This window comes from Pelodiscus sinensis, chromosome 2 (assembly GCF_049634645.1).
Source record: "Pelodiscus sinensis isolate JC-2024 chromosome 2, ASM4963464v1, whole genome shotgun sequence".
Classification (NCBI taxonomy): Eukaryota; Metazoa; Chordata; order Testudines; family Trionychidae; genus Pelodiscus; species Pelodiscus sinensis.
The window spans coordinates 193,114,000-193,138,080 of record NC_134712.1 but is presented as its reverse complement, the minus strand read 5'-3'; the positions used below and the strand labels follow the sequence as shown (position 1 = coordinate 193,138,080).

At 39.9% G+C, this 24,081-nt stretch overlaps 1 protein-coding gene across 6 annotated transcripts in view; it reads right to left on the bottom strand.

The window, feature by feature from the left end:
* TBC1D5 (TBC1 domain family member 5) overlaps window positions 1-24,081 on the bottom strand; it is a 515,710-nt gene that overhangs the window by 182,825 nt on the left and 308,804 nt on the right. For all 6 annotated transcript variants that reach the window (XM_075922103.1, XM_075922104.1, XM_075922102.1 and 3 more), the window contains one exon: window positions 9,295-9,467. In XM_075922103.1, the coding sequence (XP_075778218.1) occupies window positions 9,295-9,467 (173 nt within the window). The remainder of the gene's footprint in view (window positions 1-9,294; window positions 9,468-24,081) is intronic.

Below are 24,081 nucleotides of genomic sequence, written 5' to 3'. Positions count from 1 at the left end.
TCCTACAGAGGCAGAGTGGTGGGGGGAAAGGTAGGAGCTGGGGCTATCTTCGAATCTGTATTTCTAAGTATGCTTTTGGGAACTTCATCATGAACACAATGAAGTCAGGGGCTCCAACCCCTTCTAGGACAAAAACTAGTGAATTTCATCAGTCCAGCTTTTTGGGAAGAGTTTGATTTTAGATGCGCCTAAAGAGGAGTACTATTCATCTAAGAAATCACTGAGTCACTAGTCTTCGAAAGATATAACAGTTTGATGTCCTTGATAATCAAGATAATTGCCTCCTAAAGCCCTCTGCCTCAAAGCATGGAAGTAATATACTCCTTGCAAGAAGCACTGTATAACAAGAGTACACTCAAATGATCAAATTCTATACCAGGTAAATTTTTCCACTTGGTTCAGTAAGTTTCAAGAATTACAGATAGCTTTGGACAACTGAACTGACAAGGAAAACTGACAGTCTCAGAGGGGTAGCCATGTTAGTCTGTAACTGAAAAAAACTTAAACAACAAATGGTCCTGGTACCACGTTAGAGACTAACAAAAAATGTAGATAGTAGCATGAGCTTTTGTGGCACAACCCACTTCTTCAGAAGAATGGAGCAAGGGGTTCAGAGGTACAAATAAATAGCAGAAAAAGAGGGAAAATGGGGAGGGAAAAGGAAAAAAGCTAGTTAATTAGACTCCACTTCCACCTGACCATCAACATTAGCCTGGACCAGTCCACACAAGAGATCCACTTCCTTGACACTACAGTACAATTAAATGATGGGAACATTTCTACCACTTTATACCAGAAACCAACCAACCATTATATTTAGTTACATGCTTTTGACTTCCATCCAAGACACATGTCCCAATCCATTGTTTACAGCCAGGCTCTACGATACGACTGGATTTCTTTCAATCCCACAGACAGAGACAAACACCTACAGGATCTCTATCAAGCATGTTTAAAACTTAAATATCCACCCAGAGAAGTGAAAAAAACAGATTGACAGTCAGGCATCAGCTTCTTCAAGGTAGTCCCAACACACAAAACAACATAACACCACTAGTCATCACCTACAGCCCGCAATTTATACCCCTCCAGAGCATCATTTGCAATCTACAACCTATCCTGGCAAATGATCCCTCACTCTCATAGGCCTTGAAGGACAAGCCAATCTTCATCTACAGACAACCCCCTAACCTGAAACAAATTCTTTCCAGAATCCATGCAGCACATCTTCCTCACCCAGGAACCCACCCATGCAATAAACTCTGGTGCCAACTCTGTCCACACATCTGTACAAGTGACATCATCACAGTACCAAACCACATAAGCCACTACATCAGAGGCTCATATAACCGCACATCCACCAATGTGATATATGCCATCAAGAAGCAGTAATGCCCCTCTGCCATGCATACTGGCCAAACTGGACAGTCTCTTTGAAAAAGGGTTAATGGACACAAATCAAATATTCAAAATGGTAACACATAGAAACCTATTGGGGAACATTTTAACTTGCCCAGTCACAGATTAATGGATCTAAAAGTGACTATACTCTTACAAAGCAGGCATTTATTTTGAAAATGTCGAAATACTGTCATGCGGGAGGACTTCTTTCTTTGATTCGTGTAACCCTCATTGTACGAGTAAGGGAAGTTGAAGAGTGCTCTATTTCAAACTGCTGTGTAGAAGCTCCCAATTTTGAAAGAAGCTATGTAATTGATGTAGCTCAATTGGCGTAGCTTATTTTGAGTTAAGCCCTGCTGTGTAGATGCACCCTAAAAATGCTGCAGGACCATTAGTTTTTTATGGTTGTTTTTTTTTAGCATGACAGTGGCAGATGTCTTATTTGAATCACACTTACTGTAACATTACACACTCTGCTGTCTTGTAGAAATGTGTGAAGTGAAGAATGTAAAATCCTGTAATAGCGTTCTGGTCATTGGAGCTGTTCAGTGTGGTGAATAACCTGGTTAAGTGCATGTCTCCACTATGTCACACATTTCTATACTCACAGTTTTCTAAGGATCTTGTGGATAAACTTGAGCCAAGCTTTTTGTCCATGCTCCATCGGTATAAAGTTGTATGATGAAAATATATAATTTTTAATTCTTTGGTGTCTAAATTGTGTTGGTAGAATATTATTATTATTATTATTACAGTATTTTGTCTCACTGTCTCTCCTTTGTGCAGTTCTAACCCTACATCTACCAGAATTCTTTCCAAGGAAACCCATGATTTATTAGAAATAATAAAGGATTCTCAGAGACACATTGTTTAGTCTTCAAATGATATGTTTCATAGGTATTGGTCTTTATCTAAGGATTGATAGCAGGATACAAAAGCAACTGTCCATGTCTGTGTGGTATACATGGTTCTGACATTAACTTGGAGCCCTTACTTACAGTGAGAATTACTTTTCCAGTAGTCATTCAAATCACTGTCTAGCAGCTTTTTTTACTATTTGTTTTTATTGTAAGTTTTTAAAACTATAATTCTCACTCTTCCTGAGGGAAATAAAGGGAGGGTCAGAACACCAGGTATGGTTGAACTAAGTAGCTGATATGCAGAAATATATGAGGGTACGTCTACACTGAATCCCTAGTTCGGACTAGGGATGCAAATGGAGACGACTGAAGTATTTAATGAAGCGGGGATTTAAATATCCCGCGCTTCATTAACATGATCTCGCCGGCGCACTAGTTCGAATCGCAGCTGATTCGAACCAGGAAGTGCGCGCCGGGACGCGTTAGTTCGGACTAAAGCCCTTAGTCCAAACTAACGTTGTTACTCATTTTTTGAGGGGTAACGTTAGTTTGGACTAAGGGCTTTAGTCCGAACTAACGCGTCCCGGCGCGCACTTCCTGGTTCGAATCAGCTGCGATTCGAACTAGCGCGCCGGCGAGATCATATTAATGAAGCGTGGGATATTTAAATCCCTGCTTCATTAAATACTTCGGTCATCTCCATTTGCATCCCTAGTCCGAACTAGGGATGCAGTGTAGACGTACCCTGAAATGTTAGCAAAGGACAAATGTGTATCTGATTCATGACACCCTGAGTAAACACTGTAAGCAGTGTTTCATTAATTCACTGTAATAGATTCTCTCCCTTTACTGTTTAGCCTTTATAACTGTTGGTTAGCTTAAATCTTCATACTGCAGTAAATTGAACCTATTGAAGCCCTCCACATCTCTCTGAATATGTTCCTATTAAATTCATCCTACAAGCCAATGCGCCAGAAGCTATTCATTCACCTTAAATTGACTGGATAACAATGCTTAGATATGTTTCATATTGCCAAGTTGTTGGTTTGGTTTTTTTTAAGACATTGTGACAAAAGCCAAAATGGAAGCTTTCTTGCTTTGCTTCTTTCTCAAATACAGACTTTCCCAGTACTTCAAACGGGAAGCACACCACCTGCATCAAGGAACAATATAATGACAAATCTGCATTCCATCCTCACAGCCACCCAGTACTACTCATTATCATCTCAGCACATAATTATGTGGCAAGAGAATAAAAGACAGATGAACACTTTCCACTCCTCACCCAATCTTTCATTCTCTTTATAATGTAGGCTTCTAACATTGCAGGCGCTAAAGTAGGAAATCGAAAGTCTAAATATATACAGTTTGTGAAGGTGGGGAAAGAGGATATAAGCTAAAATGTATCAGACTATCATTTCCAGTCTAATACACAAGAGAACAAGAGAATGTAAAAGAACAGAAGGCATTATTTCAATCAAAAGAACTGCAAACTTTTGGAGAAGCCCAAGAAGCAGTAAGGATATCAATCACTTAAGAAAACTAAAGGCAGGTACTTTGAATTGAAAAACAGAGAAATGAATCTTGCAGAACTAAAAGCCATTTATTTGTTGCCCCAATAAGATATTTAACTGTGGTGCTTTTGAATGACTATTTGCATAAAACAAAAATTAGTTACATCCGCTGATTGTGAGGAAAACTGTTACACAATTTAAGGAGCAGATAAACAATCTCTATTCTAAGTAGTGAAAAGATACTCACACAGTCCCTCCCACATGAAAATAAAACACAGTTTACTAAATGATTTCCAGATGACTACTACTCCCATGGACTTTTACCTCTGCATTTGTCACTTTCCTGCTTCAACCACTGTTTTGTTATTCAAAAGATGGTTGACAGAACAAGTCAATAAACTTTTTGGTATTAAAGTTAATATCAGAATGAGCCCAAAAATACCTATCAGATACCAGTACACCCTGTAAATTAAATTTATAAATGGCTGAATTTATAGGATGGGAAGTGGATTATAAATTTTCCTGGAAAGACACGTGGGTATACTTAGTATAAACTCATTCTACAGTTAAGACATTACAGGGATTATAAAGTACTAAATAAGCTTTCCAAAAAACCTTCCTCTTAGATACTCTGCCTAAAACAAATAGTAAAATATTACAGGGCAAATTCAATCCTGGAAGTCAATGAAAGGTTCTGCTCGCTTAGCCTAGGACAGAATTTGATCCCAAATACTTAGAAATGTGTTTTTTTCTTTGCTGGACAAAAGTTTGTATGTGCTTAACTTTTAGCATACTATTATTAGATCTGAATATGTTAATTTGTTTCAGTACCAAGTGGCAGATTACATCTATTTCTCTCGTTTTTGGAGGGGAAATATGAAGGACATAGATAAAAACTGAGGTGTTCTGGCTTTTCTTTATAGAGAACTGAAGGCCTGTGATTACTTTTTCAGGATACCATCTCGTGAAGACTAGACCCTCATATGTTGCATACCTGCTAATATTATTTCCTGGATGCAGTAATACATATATATTATTTTACTACATTAATTAAATCCTTTAATTTCTTGTCTCCCTCCACAGTATACTACATTTAGGGGGAAAAAATTCTGGTTTTTATTGAGATGGCATACTAGAGAAAGGAAAACAGGTGGATGCCCTACAGCAGAGCTCACAGCAAAGCAGCTAATAAAAATAGTAGTAGAGCAGCACAGCTGCAATTGGCTTTTCTGTAACACAACCTTTCTAATACTACCTCCTGATCTATGCTAAAGACTGGTGTGAAAAGTTGCCCTATAAACTTGCAACTATTATGGTCCATCAATATATTTTTTTGCTATTATGAGGCTAATAGCTTTTTTACTGACATATAATTCTAATATCACCCTACAGTGCTTGAATCTGAACCTCACACTGCAGTGCAGACAACAAGCTATGCTAGCTATCTGACTGATCTTCATAAAGTGAAACCATGGGGGGGCAAAGATATTGGCACATACTGTTCTGAAGAGAGCTTTTTCTGTGCTTAGAACAAACTGTCATGAAATATTTACACACAACTTGATGTGCTTTATATTTGTAAGGATAGAGATGTGCTTTTGCACAATTTGTTTAACCAATATAATATTGGTATAGTCTGCCTTCAGCGTTTTGCTGAAGAAGCTTCCAAACTCAAGCCAATGGTTTTAATTTTTTTCTTTAAGAAAGCTTTTACATTTCGGATATGTGGCACTGTGCATGTGTATCATCTGTATGATATACATTAATATCACCTGGTTCTGGTTATTGCATGCAGCTTCTTGACACTTGCACTCAGTTCAATACTGCCATGTATATATTTCACTCAAACCCTTATTATATAAAATGAACGAATTGTAAAAATATTATGTGGAAGTCTCTTTTTAACTTATTCATCGTCTTGTACATGAAACGTAAAATAATTTTCTAGTACAAATTACTTTAAATGGAAGAAAATGCCCTAAAACCTTGTCTTTTTAAACACTGATCTTTCTCAAGTTGAGAATACAGCCTGGCTTTAAGTTGACACTGGAAATATTGCCTGTATGAGAAGCAACAGAATGGCTTTGCAATAATTATTTTGCACTTTAACATGAATTAGATGTAAGGGTCAGAGAAATTAACATTTAAATACCATTTAATCTAGGGCATTAATCATCGTTAACCCATCTAATTCTACAATTAAACTGAATAGTCAATCTGTCAACCTCTCAAAGTATCTAATCCTTTTATTCAGATTTAACAATTTAAAAAAAAATTAGGGGATATTTATAGTCTGGAAACCTGTCATTGAACTGCCAATGTAATCAATTTACAGTTTCATTTAAATGTATTTTGTACATTTTACTTCCAAATTACAGAAAAGTCATATGAGACATAACTGAGACAGATTTGTTTATTTTGTATTCTTTACTTAACATGTAGAGTCACTGTGAACATTAAGCAGCCTTACCTTGACACACTTTTTAAAGCATCAAAATGCCCAGAAACACGGGAAATAACTCACAGGGTTTGTAAGGAGTTACAAAGCCTTTCACTTTTGTTTTGCTCATTCAAGTCCAGCCCATGTTGGTAATGGGTGAAAAATTATCTGAAGGATGCTCAGTGGCTTGCTACACATGAAATCAATTGTTGGTCATGTTTTACATAGCAGGCATGTGTCCACATTAAAACCATCTACGGCACCTGTTTTGTGCATCCAAGAGGTAAAAGACCAAATCGATATGAAAAGCAAATTAGTTTATTCCATCTAATAGTGTTCCTTTTGTGGTCAGCATTGAGGTGCAATGGCAGGACACAAAATGTTGCGTCCCAATGTTGTGGACACAAAAAAATTTCAGTCTTCTGGGCTGAAGAACTTTTTCACGAGCACTGAAATTATTGAGGTAGACAGCAGATTTTTGTCAGTAATGTTCATTAGTGTACAGTTCAGCACACAAGGTATGATTGAACAAAAAACATTTACAGAGGATTTAATTAATGAAAGGAAGAGAAGTTATTTGTATAAGTACAAGTGAACAATCTACAGTACAAGAGGAATTTAATGTGTGTGTAAATCAAGCATAGTTATCAGTTATTTGTGCCTTTTCTCTAATGGCCGAATTCTCTATATTGAATACACTCAAAGGAAGTATCACCATTCTGGCTGAATGAATACTGGGAATTGCAAATATTTTCATCCTTCTCCTTTTTACCTCTTCAATCTGAATGAGACAAGTGCACACAACTGAGTAACAAACCTTTCTTTGTATAAATTAATTGTATCCCTATGATACAATCTGTACTAAAGGTACTTATAAAAACTTGCGTTTGTAATGCAAGATAAATATCCCTGATCTCTCATTCCAGCAAGCCACATGAAATGGACAGAATTTGATATTGCTGACTGCTGTCTTGAATTAAATAATCATTAAATAAAGAAATCATCAAGCAGAACATTCACAGACCTGATCTGAACAAAAATAATTAGTCATACCACAAATACTGTACTGACTTAGTGCTCATGTAAACAAGAAAACTGTTTTTTTAAAGGAGGTAAACAAGTCATATTCCAAAGGGCAAATTCTGAATAATAGCTACATGAGCAAAAAACTTTTGAAAGTTAGTATTAAAGCTTACACAAAATCTTGATCTGATGACTAGACATGTCCAGAGCAAGTTTCCCTTTCATTACAAGTAGATGAATGATTGCCTACTGCTAAAACTGAATGCATGGAAAATTTAAGACGTATTTGCAAATGAACCTATAGATTACCTGAACTCAGTCTAACTGGCTATTAGTTGCCAAATTATTACTTTTTACAAAACCTTTCGTTCTGCTATTTATCCCATCTCTTCTTGCACCTGCACCCTTTTAGTAAAACATTCCCAAGACTGTGCATAGTGAGACAGTGATTTGTATATGGCTACATACTAAACCAAATCCAAACCTCTTTGTTAGTAAACACTTTTTTGCAACTAATTTAACCAAAGTGTTCTCACGAGCACTTGATGTAGTTACCTTACTCCAGCTGGAAATGTAAAGTAATTACTACTAATAGTTAAAATGACTAGAAATGTCTTTTTTAAGCTCAAAAACCCCATTAACCACAACACAAGATTTGGCATTTGGCCTCCCTTACTCCCCTCCCCCCCCACAGGCTGGGGGGAGAGTGTGGGGCTTGGCAAGGCCTCGGCCTGGCCTCCCACTGGCCAGAGTGAGAGAGCTGGGGCTGGTGCAGCCTTGGCCCTCCTCGGCGGCTAGGTGGAGGGGTGAAGGGGGGGGAGGTGACAGCCGGGACTGGCGTGGCCATGGCCCTGACCAACAGCTCAGGAGAAGAGGCAGTGCTCTGGTTCCTTTTTAGCCATATTTCTAAACTCTCAAGGTATGTGAGCATTATTTTTCTGTCTTCGCTGGTTCTTATACCACTTTCTAATTAGTTTACTTTTTTCAGATCATTAGTGAAATTATTAATAAAATGAGACCTGTACAGTATCCTGACTAGATAATTTGCCCTGTCCCCAATTTTAACACTTTGTCATTCATCTTCCCTTGTTTGTTTTCAATATATGTGACAAGATTCATATTACTGCCCATTCATTTTAACTTAGCAAGATTATGGAAGAGATTGTATCAAGCACTTTACCAAAGTCCGTCCACACACACACACACACACACACACACACACACACACACACACACACACACACACACACACACACACACACACACACACACACACACACACACACACACACACACACACCATGTTATAAAATTAGTAGATGAAGGCAATTTTTTAAAAAAAGCAATTGGATAGGACAGAAATTTCTCTTTATAAACCTAGCCTACTTATTGTTCTTAGTTCCATTATCCTCTAGATTTTAAATAATTATGTCTCTTAATATTTCTCCCATGTTACTACAGATTCAAGTTAGACTTCATATTTAAAGATCATAATAAAACCCGTACATTTACATAAAACACAGATATTCTAATAACCTTGATAAATCTGCAAAATTCATACCCAGTGAAACAACATTACAGAGCCTAACTTAAGGTAATACTGTTAGTCAGTGTTACTTATAAAATTTTTGAACCAGAAGTACAACAGCAACGTATTCTCTTATGGCAACTGTATACATGGGTTCCCAACTGTCCTGTGTGTATGAAACAAGTGGAACTGAACTACTACACTTTTGAAAATGAAAGCTGGCCAGCATTAGAACAGTCTTTTTCCAGCAATGCTAACTAAAAGTATTTTAAGTAAGCACTCCAGAAAGCTACTGTACAAAACTATTTCAGAATACTTCCATACATACAATAAAGAATTTTTGTTAGTTATGAAGTGTGATTAGCAGAACAAGCACATGGTGCACAAAGGTAAGGAGTGCTTTTTCTTAACCATATTTCCCTTATTCCTGATGACACTACAGTACTGTTTTTAAACAAGAGGGGCAAATAGTTTCTAGTTTAAGAAAAACAAATTGCAAGCAATAAACAAGGCATTGTAAACACTTACAGTCCATAAATCTGCGGAGCAATTTCTAGCCTGTTCAGATGTAGGTACAGCTCAATATCATGCTTCTTCAGCAGGTGATCCTGAATCTGGTTTACTTTAGTTACAATAGCAATAGATGGACCTAAATCCTGTGGCCTTGCAAATGGGATAGGTGTCATCATTGCTTCTTTCTCCTAAGAAAAAAAAACAGGGAACAAATTATTAAAGCACTTTGCACGAAACACAGGTAAAAAAAATACATGACCGATAACTATTTTCCTGTAATCATTGATTTCTACATTAAACATTTCAACACATCACCTTACCCAAGCTCAGAGTTATGGTTCTGGCAGAAGTACATCATACTCCACTGCAGGAAAACCTTTTGTGGGCACCTGCACCTCACTTCAATAGAACAAGATTAACTTGGTCACTATGCTCCCATGTTGATAAAGAGTAAAAATGCATCAGAATGACAACCTCAAGTCTGTGCAGGTTTCCAAATCTGAGTTCAGTAATAAACAAATAATTAAAATAAATAAAAGAATAAAGTAATGAGGTAACTGGTGTTAACAAATATTCTTGATTTTTAAATAAAGTGAACATGTTTGGAATGGTGTTCTTATAAAGATGTGTTTTTAAAAAAAAGAAAAGACAGGAGAAGTAACATGCTTATTGAAACTATTAAACATTTGAAATTAGCAGATATAGTGAATGAGATACCCTGCTGGAAAAAAAAGGAAAAATGTGAAATTAAGAGATATTGTAAAAAAGATAAAGGGATGGGACAAATCAAAGTTCTAGAGTTTAATGAACATTTGCAGGAAAAAAAATCCATGTAAATGCCTTCACATATCTTTAATAATTCAGAAGCTTGCTGCGATAGAAGACAGACCTTGTTCCTGCAAACACTCATGCTCAACTTCAAGCATTGTGAGTTATCTCATAAATGCAAGTCTTTTATATCCTTAAATATTTGCAGGATCCAGGCTTTGTTTTGCCCAGAATGGAGTCTGACATGTTCTTTGAATTGCTGGCCCATCAGACCGTTATAATGGGAACAGTAAAGCAGCTATTTAAGGCACGATACTCTTGGAAACAGTGGAATCTATTAAGTTAACATAAAATGAAACAAAAACCTAGACAGACATTGTAAAAGCTTTAGTCTGACCTGGATAAACACATAGGAACCTTTTTGACATCAAGCCTGCAAAGAAGGGATTTCCATAACAGGATTAAACTGTAACTGACACCACCAGCTTATTCCTGAGAAAGGTAAGGTAAATGTCACAGAGGCCTGCAGTTCAGTCACTCTGCAAAGTGAAGACACCAGTAGCAAGAAATGGTCTTCAATTCATGGAATATGAACTCCCAGGAATAGAGTTACTGAAAGGGAACTGTTTATCAGATTAGAAGCATAGTGTTACTCCATAACAATGTAGCAGTCTCTTATTAACTTCATAGCTAAGGAGTAAGTACAGAATATGCTCTTAATTGCAGCTGGTTTGGAATTATAAAATCTTTGATATGGCACATTTTTTTGTAGAACCCCCTTTATTTTTTTTTAATCACAGCACCCAGGAGATTCAGTTATATACCAGGTCTCCATTGCAGTAGGTAATTTACAGGCTGTAGTAGCCAGGTGTCACCGGTGGGATGTCTTGACAAGTCCCCTGCTCCTTTAGTGATAACCATTAGGCTGCAGGCATATGCTACTCTGTATCTCACGTTGGCTTGCACAAATAGTCACCACAGAAGACTCCATGAGAGCCCCCAAAGACCACAAAATCAGATAAGGATTGAAGGCAGCAGGCCAGTTTATTGTCAAATACAATAATAGTTGTCAGCAGTCTCTACTGAACCACTGCACATTTTTAACTCTTGACAATGGACAGGAATGAGTCAGTCAGTACCTGGAATGAGACACTGCCCCCTCAACTGGACAAAGTCAACTCTTTGCAGTATACTTTTATACACAGGCACAAACAAATTACACATCACTTCTGATGCATCAGGTTAACACCCTCTAACGTACCTAGACCCACCCCATTACCTTGTACACTGAGGTTTGATCACTATCTATCATGCTTTCAGGATAGACCCTGTCCTGAACCTGGGTTGGTATGTTCCTGTTATCTGTGGGGTGTGTGTTGGTACCAAAATGTTTCTTCTGCATCCCCTCCTGCAACCCAACCTGCCTGCCACAGGCTCAGTCTGAAAGCCCTGCCTCCAACACTTGAACCCTACGCCCCCAGCCCAGAACCCACACCCTCTCCCTCACCTGAACATCCTGCCCCAGGCCAGTGACAGTGAGTAAGGTTGGGGAGAGAAAGTGATGGAGGAAGTGGGGAGGAGAATCAGAGAAGGGGTGAGACCTAGAGGAAGTAGTGGGTGGAGCAAAGGTGCTTGGGTTTTTGTGATTAGACAGCTGGCAACCCTAAATAGCAGTGTTCAGTTTCACTAGACTGGCATCTTGAAACACCAATGGCATCAAAAAGTTCAGTGTAATCAGATGAACATAAGAACAGCTATCCTGGGTCAGACCAATAGTCCATCTTGCCCAGTATCCTGTCTGCCAACAGTGGACAAGACCAGATGTCCCAGATGGAGGGAACACAACAGGTAATAATCATGTGAACCCTTTCCTGTCACCCATTTCCAGACAAACAGAGACTAGGGACCCCATTCCTACCCATCCTGGCTAATTGCCATTGATAGACCAAACATTCATGAATAAATCTAGCTCTTTTTTGAACCCTGTTAAAGTCCTAACCTTCACCACATCCTCTGGCTAGGAGTTCCAGAGGTTGACTGTACTAATCAATGCATTCAGTCTGGGAATTTTGAAGATGTCAAAGCACAGGGACCTATTTTGTGTATCAATGTGCTCCTGGAGGCACAGAACTCAGAAGTCATGCTTTTCTGTCAGAAATGTAGTCAACTATAATCAGTAAAGGTGTTGATGTTAATGGGCAGCTTCTCCATTCTGGAAGATGTAACTGTGCTTAAAAAAAAAAAAAAACAAAAAAAAAACACCTAAACACATTCAATTCTAAACACAATAGAGGTAATTACCTATGAGCTGTGCAAGTTGAAAACTCTTATACCTATCAATACAAATAGCATAGGACAACAATGGAGCAAAATGGAAACAAGAGAAAGTTTTTTTTAAGAGAAAGTTTTGAAGTACTGCATGTAAATGATACTGCAATGAGCTTAGAGCCATAGGTGCTGATTCCATGAGTGCTTTAGGGCTGGAACAACCATGGAAAAATGGTGTGCACTTAGCTCCCATTGGTAGTTCCCTTGTCAGCACCTCCCCCTCTGCCATGTACCTCCTCTGGTGGCAGCCTGGCTGATCAGCACCTTCCCTGATCCCTGAGCACCACCCACCTGCTGCAATCAGCTATTCCTTGGCATGCTGGAGGCACTGCTGGAGTAGGCAGGGAGGCAGAGGGAGAGCATGAACACTCAGGGGAGAAGACAGGAAGAGGCAGGATGGGGGTGGCACCTTGGGGACTGGGTAGAGTTGGGAGGGATCTGCGGAGTGAAAGGGAGCATCCTCACACACACTGGAAGCTTGGCATGTATGCCTAGAACAAATGGAAAACTGGGGAAGTCAGGATTCCAAATACTTTGTAACGTTTCACTAACAATTCACAACTTCTAAACACTATAAAATTTCCCTCATGTCCAAATGCAGGAGCACCAATTTAAGAATGGAAGATTTCCTGGGATTAATATCTTTGAATAAGCTGATATCAGCAAATCATGATACGTTGGTTTGATCGCTGAACACTGTAAGGATTATAAACAGTTACAGCAACCAGGAAGATGAGGAAGAGTATCTGCAGAGTCATATCTTTAGAAAGTTGCAATTATTCCTCTTTTCCTAAGGCTAGTTATTCTTGTGTGGAGGCTAGAAAGAGAATGATGGCTTTATTTAATAGATTTAAATCTATGTATAATACCAGGGAGAGATTATTGAAAATCAGAATAGAATACTTATTATAAATCACCAGATTTTTGTAGAATAAAGATAGAAACAGAACACACCATACGATCCCTATTGCCAAGCCCTTCGATACAACCGCATCTGCTGTAATCCCACTGACAGAGACCAGAAACTTCAGGATCTCTACCAAGCACTTATAAACCTCAACTACCCACCTGGAGAAATAAAAAAGCAAATTGAAAGAGCCAGACGAATACCTAGAAACCATCTACTTCAAGACAGACCCAAGAAAACCAACAATAGAACACCACTTGTCATCACCAACAGCCCCCAACTTAAACCTGTCCAACACATTATCAATAAACTACAGCCTATACTGGAACAGGATACTAAACTCCAAGAGGCTCTAGGAGACAGACCCATAGTTTCCTATAGACAACCACCTAACCTCAAGATGATTCTTACCAACAACCACAGGACATACCACACTAATACCAACCCTGGTACCTTCCCTTGCAACAAACCCCGTTGCCAGCTTTGTCCACATATTCACTCTGCTGATACCATTATTGGACCTAACCAAGTGAGTTATAAGATCAAGAACACGTATTCCTGCTCATCCAGAAATATAATGTATGCTATCATGTGCCAAAAGTGTCCGTCCGCTATGTACATTGGACAAACGTCTCAGACACTTCGCCAAAGGATCAATGCCCACAAAACAGATATCAGACAGGATCACAAAGAAAAAACAGTTTCTTGCCATTTCAACCAGAAAGGACATTGTCTCAACAGCTTGATTACCTGCATCCTGCTTCAAAGACCTTGTAAGACCCACTTGAAAAAGAATCCTCTGAACTGTCATTCATGCTTAAATTCGACACTTTACGCCTAAGTTTAAACAAAGACATTATCTTACCCATTACAAAGATAGCTTCCCCAATTATCACCTCTAATATCATTAGCTCACAGACATTTACCTTCACCCCCCCCATCCTCATTCTGTTCTGAAATTTGATTTTCCTTTTCATATGTGTTCATTTTTTTTAATTGTATCCTTTGGTATATATGGTTGTGACAATTTTCTTCCACTATTTGATCTGAAGAGGTGGGTCTGTCCCACGAAAGCTCATCACCTAATAAACCATCTTGTTAGTCTTTAAAGTGCTACTTAGTCTTGTTTTTTGTTTCAGATTTTTGTAATTAGTGTTCCAACATTACTGAAAACGAGTGGGATGAATAAAAGAAGGTTTAACTCACAAAGGAAATTTCTTAACAGGAGACTAATATAATTAATACTCTATTCAAAAAGAAAGAGGTAAAAATATTTTACATAGAAATTTGGAGATTAAGAACAGTCTTGTGGATAAGAATAGAAGAGTTAGAAACTGGGACATCAGGGATTTATTCATATGTGTGTCAGACTTCCAATGACATGCAGATCCCAAATGTGCCTCAATTCGCTCATCCATAAAATCTACCTTTGTCATAGGGCATTTTTTAAGCTAAATTTTAAAACATTGAGATTCTTTGATTGATGGCAATACAGCATTATAGAAAAGTATTATGACTAGTCCGTCAGTCACTGAATCAGAGTTTGAATTAGGCCAACAGGGTTGACTGGCAGGAAGCTTAGTTCTCACTGCACATAAGTGTCTGTGTCTGCCCCTTAAAGATACTATAATAGTGTTTGGGGTCAGAATGGCACTATGATATGTTTCCAGTTAGGATAGGTGATTGTAGGATAAAGAATTCCCACAGAAGATTCTCTTAGCAACAGTTCCCACCCTTGTTCTGGTATTACTGATGAAGAGGCTTTAGAATGAGAATGGCAACGAACGGGATGCCAAGAAGAGGGGTTTGTTTGGGAGAATCTGGGTTAAGAACAGTATAAGTAGCTCCAAAAGCTATTTACAGGAAAGGGGATAGGGAAAGACGATCAGTAGTACTAGGGTTACAAGAAAACATGAGGGTTCAACTACGGGCAGTAAGCTTGAAACTTCTTAGAATTCATTAATTTAACAAGTGTCTTGTCTGGTGATATCCAACATTCCAGAAAAGAGAGAGAAACATACTTGCAATATAGCCACATAATTTGGGTGACCAATCTAATACAAAGGTTAATCCACAGACTAATTAGTTTAGACTAATTATTCCAATAACTTCAAAAACAAATTTGTAAAAAATCACGTTTGGATCTGTCAGCTCACAGAGAAGAGAAGGATATATACATCATATGAACTGTTTGCTACAAATAATTTCACCAAACTCTGTTTGTGCTATTAGTAATCTACTTTTATTTGATATGCGGTTTCTTGTCAATCAGAGTTCATTTCAGAAGGCAGGAATGTACCTGGCCACAAACTCAGGGCCATCTTTTCTCACCAATCATTGAACAAACAGGTTCATAATGAACACACAAAAAGCACCACCTTCTTCTATTCTGCATTTATGCTACTGCGTCTTTCCCCTTCCCCAAGTCTACCCATCAGATTACCACACAGAACGTCTGCTCCTGACTTGCACTGACAGGAAACCGCTGTTCCACCTTGATTTCTCAGGGTGGCTTAATACCATCAAGTGGTATTAAACTGAATTTCAGAGACCAGCAACTCCCTAATTCCAGATTAATGTGGGCCCCACTCCTGCTCTGCCTTGAAGCCCCACATCCACTCAGCCTCTTTCCTCCAAGTCCTGCCTACTATTTCTTCCTTAAGCCCCACCTCTGCTTGGTTGCTACACCCTCAGGCTCACCCCAAAGCTCCACCCCATCTTGGCCTATTTCCCTTAATACCCCAGCTGCCGCTCACATAGCAGTGAGAGAGCAGGAAACAGATGGGGAGGGAGCAGACAGGAGCAATCAATTTGCAGGGCCTCAGTGGGAAGAGGTTGAGTAGCGGCAGACCTTGGGGCAGAGAGTGGTGGAGAGGGTTCAGGCTCTCAATCTGGGCACCAGTGCCCCTTCTGCATGTGGGCCCAGCACTACAGGTCCACTGTAGGCCTAGTACTGCTTCATCCACAAGCAGAAAAAATGAGTCATTCATCCTCTGAATAAAGACAAAGGTGATCAGAACCTACAGCTGTTATGGGTTAGAGTCAGCTGAAAACCCTCTTGGGCTGATGGAGAACAAGCATGAATAAGCCATAGCAGCTCAGAGAGGCAGTGAGATAAGGAGAGGGCTTAGTAAGTGTAACTGTCTACACCTGAAAAGCCATGGCAAGTGTATGCTGTGAATGGAGAAAGTGGGATAAATATCCCCACCACTAATTATAGGAAGACTCCTTCCTTGCTCACTAGTCTTTCATAAACAGGTCATGAGATTGGCCAGCTTTCTTTCCGCCATGCTTGCCTAGCTTTCCTTTCTCCACGCTCACTTCCTTCTTCTATTTGAGAACATTTCTATAATTTCATTAGTTATATATTAAAATTGTAATGCCAAAAAAACCTGGTAAAGGAATATTTGTTTATTATCTCTGTTTGAAATACCAAAAATAATCCCACAAAACCCCTCACTTTCACTCAGGAATAATTCATTCCCGTCTTACCGACTTCCTGCATAAACACCTCCATTGACCTCTGAAACCAGTTAGGCAACTCATGTCTTTGGGTAACACATTTAAATAGGTAAGACGACCTAGACAAAACACATCTACAGGTTGGATCTCTATATTCCAGACTTCCTTCATGTGGCAACATTTGTGGTCCGGCATCTGTGTGGGTGTTCCTGGGCTGGCGCATGAAGCATCCATGGAAAAAAGCCTGTGATCAGCAACTGCTCCCAGAGTGATCCATGGGCTCTATGCCCCCAGCCACAGGGCTCCACAGCCACTCTCTCTCTTTCCTCGAGTGTCCTCCTACTCCCTGTTCAATCTATGCAGTCTCTCTGCTGCCACCATCTGTGAAGCTGCCATTGACCTTCATTGGTCCAACAAGTTTCCTGGTGTGGCGTCAGTCAGTTCCCAACAGTGCCAGATCAAGGAGTTTCAATCTGTATTACATGCACTAAACACACAGGCCATATCTGCAGTTGGTATCACATCAGCATAACCCTATCAAACACATTTCATATGCACTGCCTTAGGAGTATACTCGGTATCTCATGGCAGGACAAGATCCCCAAAGGCGCAGTGCTTGAGAGGGCAGGCACCGTCTCCATGTTCACTCTTCTCAAACAGAGGTATATGCACTGGCTTCGCCACGTCTCACGTATGTTGGATGGCTGAATACCGAAAGACCTTCTCTTTGGCAAACTGGCGTCTGGAAAGAGGCTGGAAAGAGGGCGACCTAAATTGCGCTATAAGGACACATGCAAGTGTGACCTCAGTGCTCTCTCTATCAGTGCGAACACCTGGCATTCGCTCGTCTTAGACAAGTATGCCTGGAAACAGGGAATGAAGGAAGCTCTTGCTATGTATGAAACTACTTTGGTGAAGGAAGTGGAAGACAAGAGAGCCTTCAGGATGATCCATGCCTGTGATACCAGAGTGACATCTGCCTACTGCTGCTCACAGTGCGGAAAGGACTGCCATTCCCGGATTGGATTGCACAGCCACAGAAGTCGCTGCTCAAATCAGTACAACAGGAGCGCAAACCCATGATCCTTCGGGATCGAAGGATGCCTACAACAACCCTATCAAATTCAATTGACGCATGCCAGCATACACCAGCTGAGGATCTCGCTTTTTCAGTCTAGTCTCTGCATACATTCATCCTACCAGAGACATTAAGTCATTATTAAAACTTTGATTACAGATGTATATTACTACATTTAGATTTCCAACTACTTCACTGCATTTGCACAGAATGTACAACAGTTAGATAGCAAAATGCTAACATTTGTGCCCAGATTTAACAGTAAGCACAAACGAGCCCTTGTGAAGTCAGAAGCCAGGCTTTGCATGTTCAGCTCTAAGTATATCAAAATCAAGCTATAACAAGGCTTTGAGTATCAAAAGTCTATTTCAAATAATCAAGGCTATTAAGAAAGTGTGCCAAAACAGAGAGACATTCTTCACTTGCACTTTCTGTGGACCTCGACATAATGTAACAGTGACATATTGCTGACTAAGTACTTCATCACCGAGGCTAAATACATCAAATGGCATGAGTTTTCAATAGATAGGGATAAGTAGAAAGTATGCATGTCCTGGCTAGGCATCAGTATCCAAGCAATTAACCATGATGTTAGCTAATGGTTAATTTCTAATATCAAAGACATTAATTGAACTAACAGAAATGCAACGTGCATCTTAATCTGAAAAGCATGACAGAATATGTGGTTTAACAGAACTTGCATTTGGTTATATAGCAATACACTGACCATGCACACGCCCAGGTTTGATGTGTGTTTTGAGCTGAATGGGCAAAATGTTTAAAATATATTTGGTGTGCTTTTTCTTTTAGTCCCACTAACAAAATGACTATACATGTAGCAATTGTTCCAACATATTTATGACAATGAGAAAATCATGCAGCTGATGTGGAGGAACTAATTCCAACAGAAAGGTGCTGAAATTTAAAGCACTATCACCAGTCAAAATGTTCACTGGCAATGAACTTATCATGTCTGTCTCAAAAGTAGAAAAGATAGGTGTACTGTTTGTTGTGTCAAACTCCATACTCCTATTTTTAAGTTACCTTGCGAACCCCAAAGAAGAAGCTTCATAAAATGAAAACTGGTGTCATTAACTGCTAATTTTTGGAAAATATTTCATGCAAGCCATCTTCTGTTAACTTGAATCACAAACACTAACTCCCAAATAAAGAGGCACCATAAAAAGACAAAACAGGCAGATAGCACAGGGAGTCCAGAAATGTGCTATATGCAATGTAGAAGCTATAAGAACACATGAATATCTATATTATACAAATATAATAGCAACATTTTAGATCAAGCATAAGGAAGAACATCTCCAACCCATGCCACACAAATATGCCCTAAAATGAATGAGACAAACTGAGAGGGCTGGTATAAATGTATAATGTATATATAATTGTACATCATTGTAATTAATGAATATTTGTGTTAGGTGGAGGAAAGTACTAGGACAACGTACAAATACAAAATGCAGACAGATTTCTCTCATTAACCACTAGGGAATGCAGTAGCTGAAGAAGCTCCTGTAATGGCAATTGGGAATAATGGAACCAACTGTTAGAGGCTATAAAATTTAACACATATCTCATAGCACATGCTTCTTCTACCTCATTTGTGAAGTTTCACACTTTATTACATAGCCAGCCCTCAAAGTCATTATTGTAAAAGACAGAGGGCTGTTACAGATTATACGTTTTATAAAAAACAAAACCATCCGCAACTAGATATTAATCCATATGTTTTGTATTGTTAATTATTTATACCAGCTTCACGGAAAAGGCAATGTAGACCTTTACCTTCTATCCAAGCATCATAAATCTCTAGATTGGCTTAGCTAGTTTCAATGTAAAATTCCACCTCAAACTTCACTAGTTTTACAAAGAACTTGGAACAATTAAATGTTTAATAAGCTGAGTTCTGAACAGTTGGTGACAAAGAGACATGTGTCACAGCATCAGTTAGAATAAAAATGACTATGTAATGAGTTCATAAAATGTATAACAATGTTTTACCTGAATTACAGGTAATTATTTAAAATTTCATATTTAGGTAAGTAGCATATTGGCCCTAGCTAACAGAGGTCTAAATGTTCATACTGGGTGCCTAAGGATATATGTCTAAGGCTATAATGAGGGCGTGTATAGACTACAGGGTTTTTTTGAAAAAAACTTCCCCTGTGTCTAGACTGCTGCAGCATTCTTTCGAAAGAATGCAGCAGTTTTTTAGACTGTGAAAAACCTCGTTTTACAAGGAAGAATGCTTTTTTTCAAAAGTGCTCTTTCGAAAAAAGGTGCTATGTAATGCAAACTGTGCTTTTTCGAAAGAGAGCATCCAGACCGCCTGGGTGTTCTCTTTTGAAAAAGCGGCTTGCTCTTTCGAAAGTACTGGTTGTAGTCTGAACGCTCTTTTTCAAGAGAGGCATTTTCGAAAGTATCTTTCGAAAAAGCCTCTTTCAAAAGAGGCTTGCAGTCTAGACGTAGCCTGAGACATCTAAATAAAAACAGGAGCTTTCATGGAAGCTCTGGGTGAACACCACCCCTTTATTTACATTTATAAATATAGGTCTAAGGCATCTAAGAACAAGTGTTTGGTCTGATGAATTCCAAACTTCTGATCATCTTTTTGAGGTCTGGAGAAAACTGAAGTGCAGCGAGTAAACCCAAATCTGGAGTATATGTATCACAGAAGTGATTTAATAATGGATTTGGGTCATACATCCCATGACGTTTCACATCATGTCTTTCATACACTGTCCCAAATCACTCCAGGGAGTTAAACACATAATCCAGTAAGAAAGAAATTAAGAGTCCAGGAGAGCTGGCAGTATTTTAAAGAAGCCTTATTAAAAACACAGGAAGAAATCATCCCAATGCACAACAAGAACAGCAAATATGGTAGGCAACCAGATGGGCTTACCGGGGACATCCTTGGTGAGCTTAAACACAAAAAGGAAGCTTACAAGAAGCAGAAACTTGGACGGATGACTAGGGAGGAGTATAAATATGTTGCTCGAGAATGCAGGGGACTTATCAGGAAGGCGAAAGCACAATTGGAATTGCAGCTAGCAAGGGATGTGAAGGATAACAAGAAAGGTTCTTCAAGCATGTTAGCAACAAGAGGGTAATCAGAGAAGGTGAGGGGCCCTTATTGGATGAGGGAGGTAACCTAGTGACAGATGATGTGGGAAAAGCTGAAGTACTCAATGCTTTCTTTGCCTCTGTCTTCATGGAAAAGGTCAGCTCCCAGACAAATGCACTAGGCAACACAGTATGGGAAGGAGGTAGACAGTCCTTGGTGGGGAAAGAACAAGTTAGGAACTATTTAAAAAAGCTAAACATACACAAATCCATGGGCCCAGTCTGAATGCATCCGAGGGTACTGAGGGAGTTGGCAAATGTCATTGCGGAGCCTTTGGCCATTATCTTTGAAAACATTGTAGAGATCAGAAGAGATCCCGGATGATTGGAAAAAGGAAAATGTAGTGCCCATCTTTAAAAAAGGGAAGAAGGACAATCCAGGGAACAACAGACCAGTCAGCCTTACCTCAGTCCCCGGAAAAATCATGGAGGGGATCCTCAAGGAATCCATTTTGAAGCACTTGGAAGAGGGGAAAATGATCAGGAATAGTCAACATGGATTCACGAAGGGCAAGTCGTGCCGGACTAATCTGATTAGCTTCTATGATGAGGTAACTGGCTCTGCGGATATGGGGAAGTCAGTGGATGTGATATACCTTGACTTTAGCAAGCTTTTAATATGGTCTCCTACAATATTCTTGCCAGCAAGTTAAGGGAATATGGATTGAATACATGGACTGTAAGATGAATATAAATCTGGCTAGACTGTCGGGCCCAAGGGGTAGTGATCAATGGCTTGATATCAAGTTGGTGGTCGGTTTCTTGTGGAGTGCCCCAAGGATCTGTTCTAGGACCGGTTTGGTTCAACATCTTTATTAATGACCTGGATGAGGGGATGGATTGCACCCTCAGCAAGTTCGCAAATGACACTAAGCTAAGGGGGAGAGGTAGATACACTGGAGGGCAGGGATAGGGTCCAGAGTGACCTGGACAGATTAGAGGATTGGGCCAAAAGAAATCAGATGAGGTTCAACAAGGACAAGTGTAGAGTCCTGCATTTGGGACAGAAGAATCCTAAGCATTGTTACAGGCTGGGGACCGAATGACTAAGTAGCAGTTCTGCAGAGAAAGACCTGGGGATTACAGTGGATGAGAAGCTGGATATGAGTCAACAGTGTGCCCTTGTAGCCAAGAGGGCTAATGGCATATTAGGCTGCATTAGGAGGAGCATTGCCAGCAGATCCAGAGAAGTGATTATTCCCCTTTATTCAGCTTTGGAGAGGCCACATCTGGAGTATTATGTCCAGTTCTGGGCCCCCCCGCTACAGAAAGGATGTGGACGCATTGGAGAGAGTCCAGCGGAGGGTGACCAAAATGATTAGGGGGCTGGAGCGCATGACCTATGAGGACAGACTGAGGGATTTGGGTTTGTTTAGTCTACAGAAGAGAAGAGTGAGGGGGGATTTGATAGCAGCCTTCAACTTCCTGAAGGGAGGTTCCAAAGAGGCTGGAGAATGGCTGTTCCAGTAGTGACAGATGACAAAACAAGGAGCAATGGTCTCAAGTTACAGTGGGAGAGGTCTAAGTTGGATATTAGGAAAAACTATTTCACTGGGAGGGTGGTGAAGCACTGGAATCGGTTACCTAAGGAGGTGGTGGAAACTCCATCCCTAGAGACTTTTAAGTCTCAGCTTGCCAAAGCCCTGGCTGGGTTGATTTAGTTGGGAGTGGTCCTGCTTTGGGCAGGGGGCTAGACTTGATGACCTTCTGAGGTCTCTTCCAGCTCCATGATTCTTTGATTCTAAGAGCCAAATATAAAGCGGGGGGGGGGGGGGGGGGGGGGGGGGGGAGGAGAGGACAACATAGGTTTGAAAAGAAACAGAGTCCATTAGGGCAGAAGATCCAGGAATTTTATTGTATAATGAGGAATATAATATATTATATTGTATATAATAAAATTGTATAAAGCCTATGCTGCATGAGCAAAGGATGCACAGGTAAAAGTATGAAAAACGAGTTAAAACAGATAGAATGGGGGGAATTTATCAAGGTCCTGGAAATGTTTAAACCAGATTTTGAAATGAATAAAAAATTAAATGGAGCTGAGTATGAAATGATATAGCCTATTTTTATGTGTGTGATCAAAATATACAGAAAATTTTAAATCTTAAGTATGAATAGCAGAAACCATAGAGGAAGAGGGGTATCAAAGAATTCAATAGTTAAGAAGAGAGGAGATCAAGGCATGGATTAGGAATTAAGCAAAGTGGAATTCAAGCAGCGGTACACTCACAATATTGTGGAGATAAGTAGCTGTGGCTGAAGGAGTGGCGGGGGGGAAGAAGAAAAGGAGAATGCTGTGTTACTACTGATAGTGAAGGGAATAGGAAGACTGAGTTGAGATGGTAAAAATGTCCATGTGTGGAATGATTTTGTTATCTGCCCCTATATGGATGGAGGTGATACATCACATAATAAAAGTCATTCTGCACACGGACATGGGTGGCGCCAAGGGGTTGCGGTATGGGACAGTGCTTAGGGCTGGGGTGCAGGATGAGTGTTCTGGCTTAGGTTTTGGGTTCTGGAGAAGGGCTAAGAATGAGGAGTTGAGGGTACAGGCTGCCCCAGGGAGAGAGGAGTACTCCTAGCCCTCTCTCTCTCATCAGCAGCTTGGGGCAAGAGGAGGGGCGCCTGTTGGCAAGCCAGGGCAGGTCCATGCTAGGCTGAGATGGGGGTCAGGGAAGGGGCGCATGTCCCCTTGGCAGCAGCAGTGCTGGGGCAGCTACTGATTGGGAGCCATGGCCAGGGGGAGAGGCAAGTCATTGGGTGCCATAGCAGGTCTGCTGCATCAGCTCCGTGCTAGGGCCAATGGGCAGTGTTCTGTGCAGTCATGCTAAGCAGGACTTGTTACACAACTGCAAAGCCACCTGGCTGCACTGCTTAGAGGGAACTTAGGAGAGAACACAGTTTGCTTGAGCATGACCATCTTGTCCAAGGATAATAGTTCAATTTTGGAAACATGTATCATGAAGATATTTTCATGAAGCCATGCAGACACTTGGTAAAGTAGGACAAGGAGGAGTTATTAAAGATGCTGTAAACTGTGAACAGTCTCATGTGGCAAGACCACAGAATAATAGACTATTAGAACAGGAAGGGAAGTCACAATCCAGTCCAC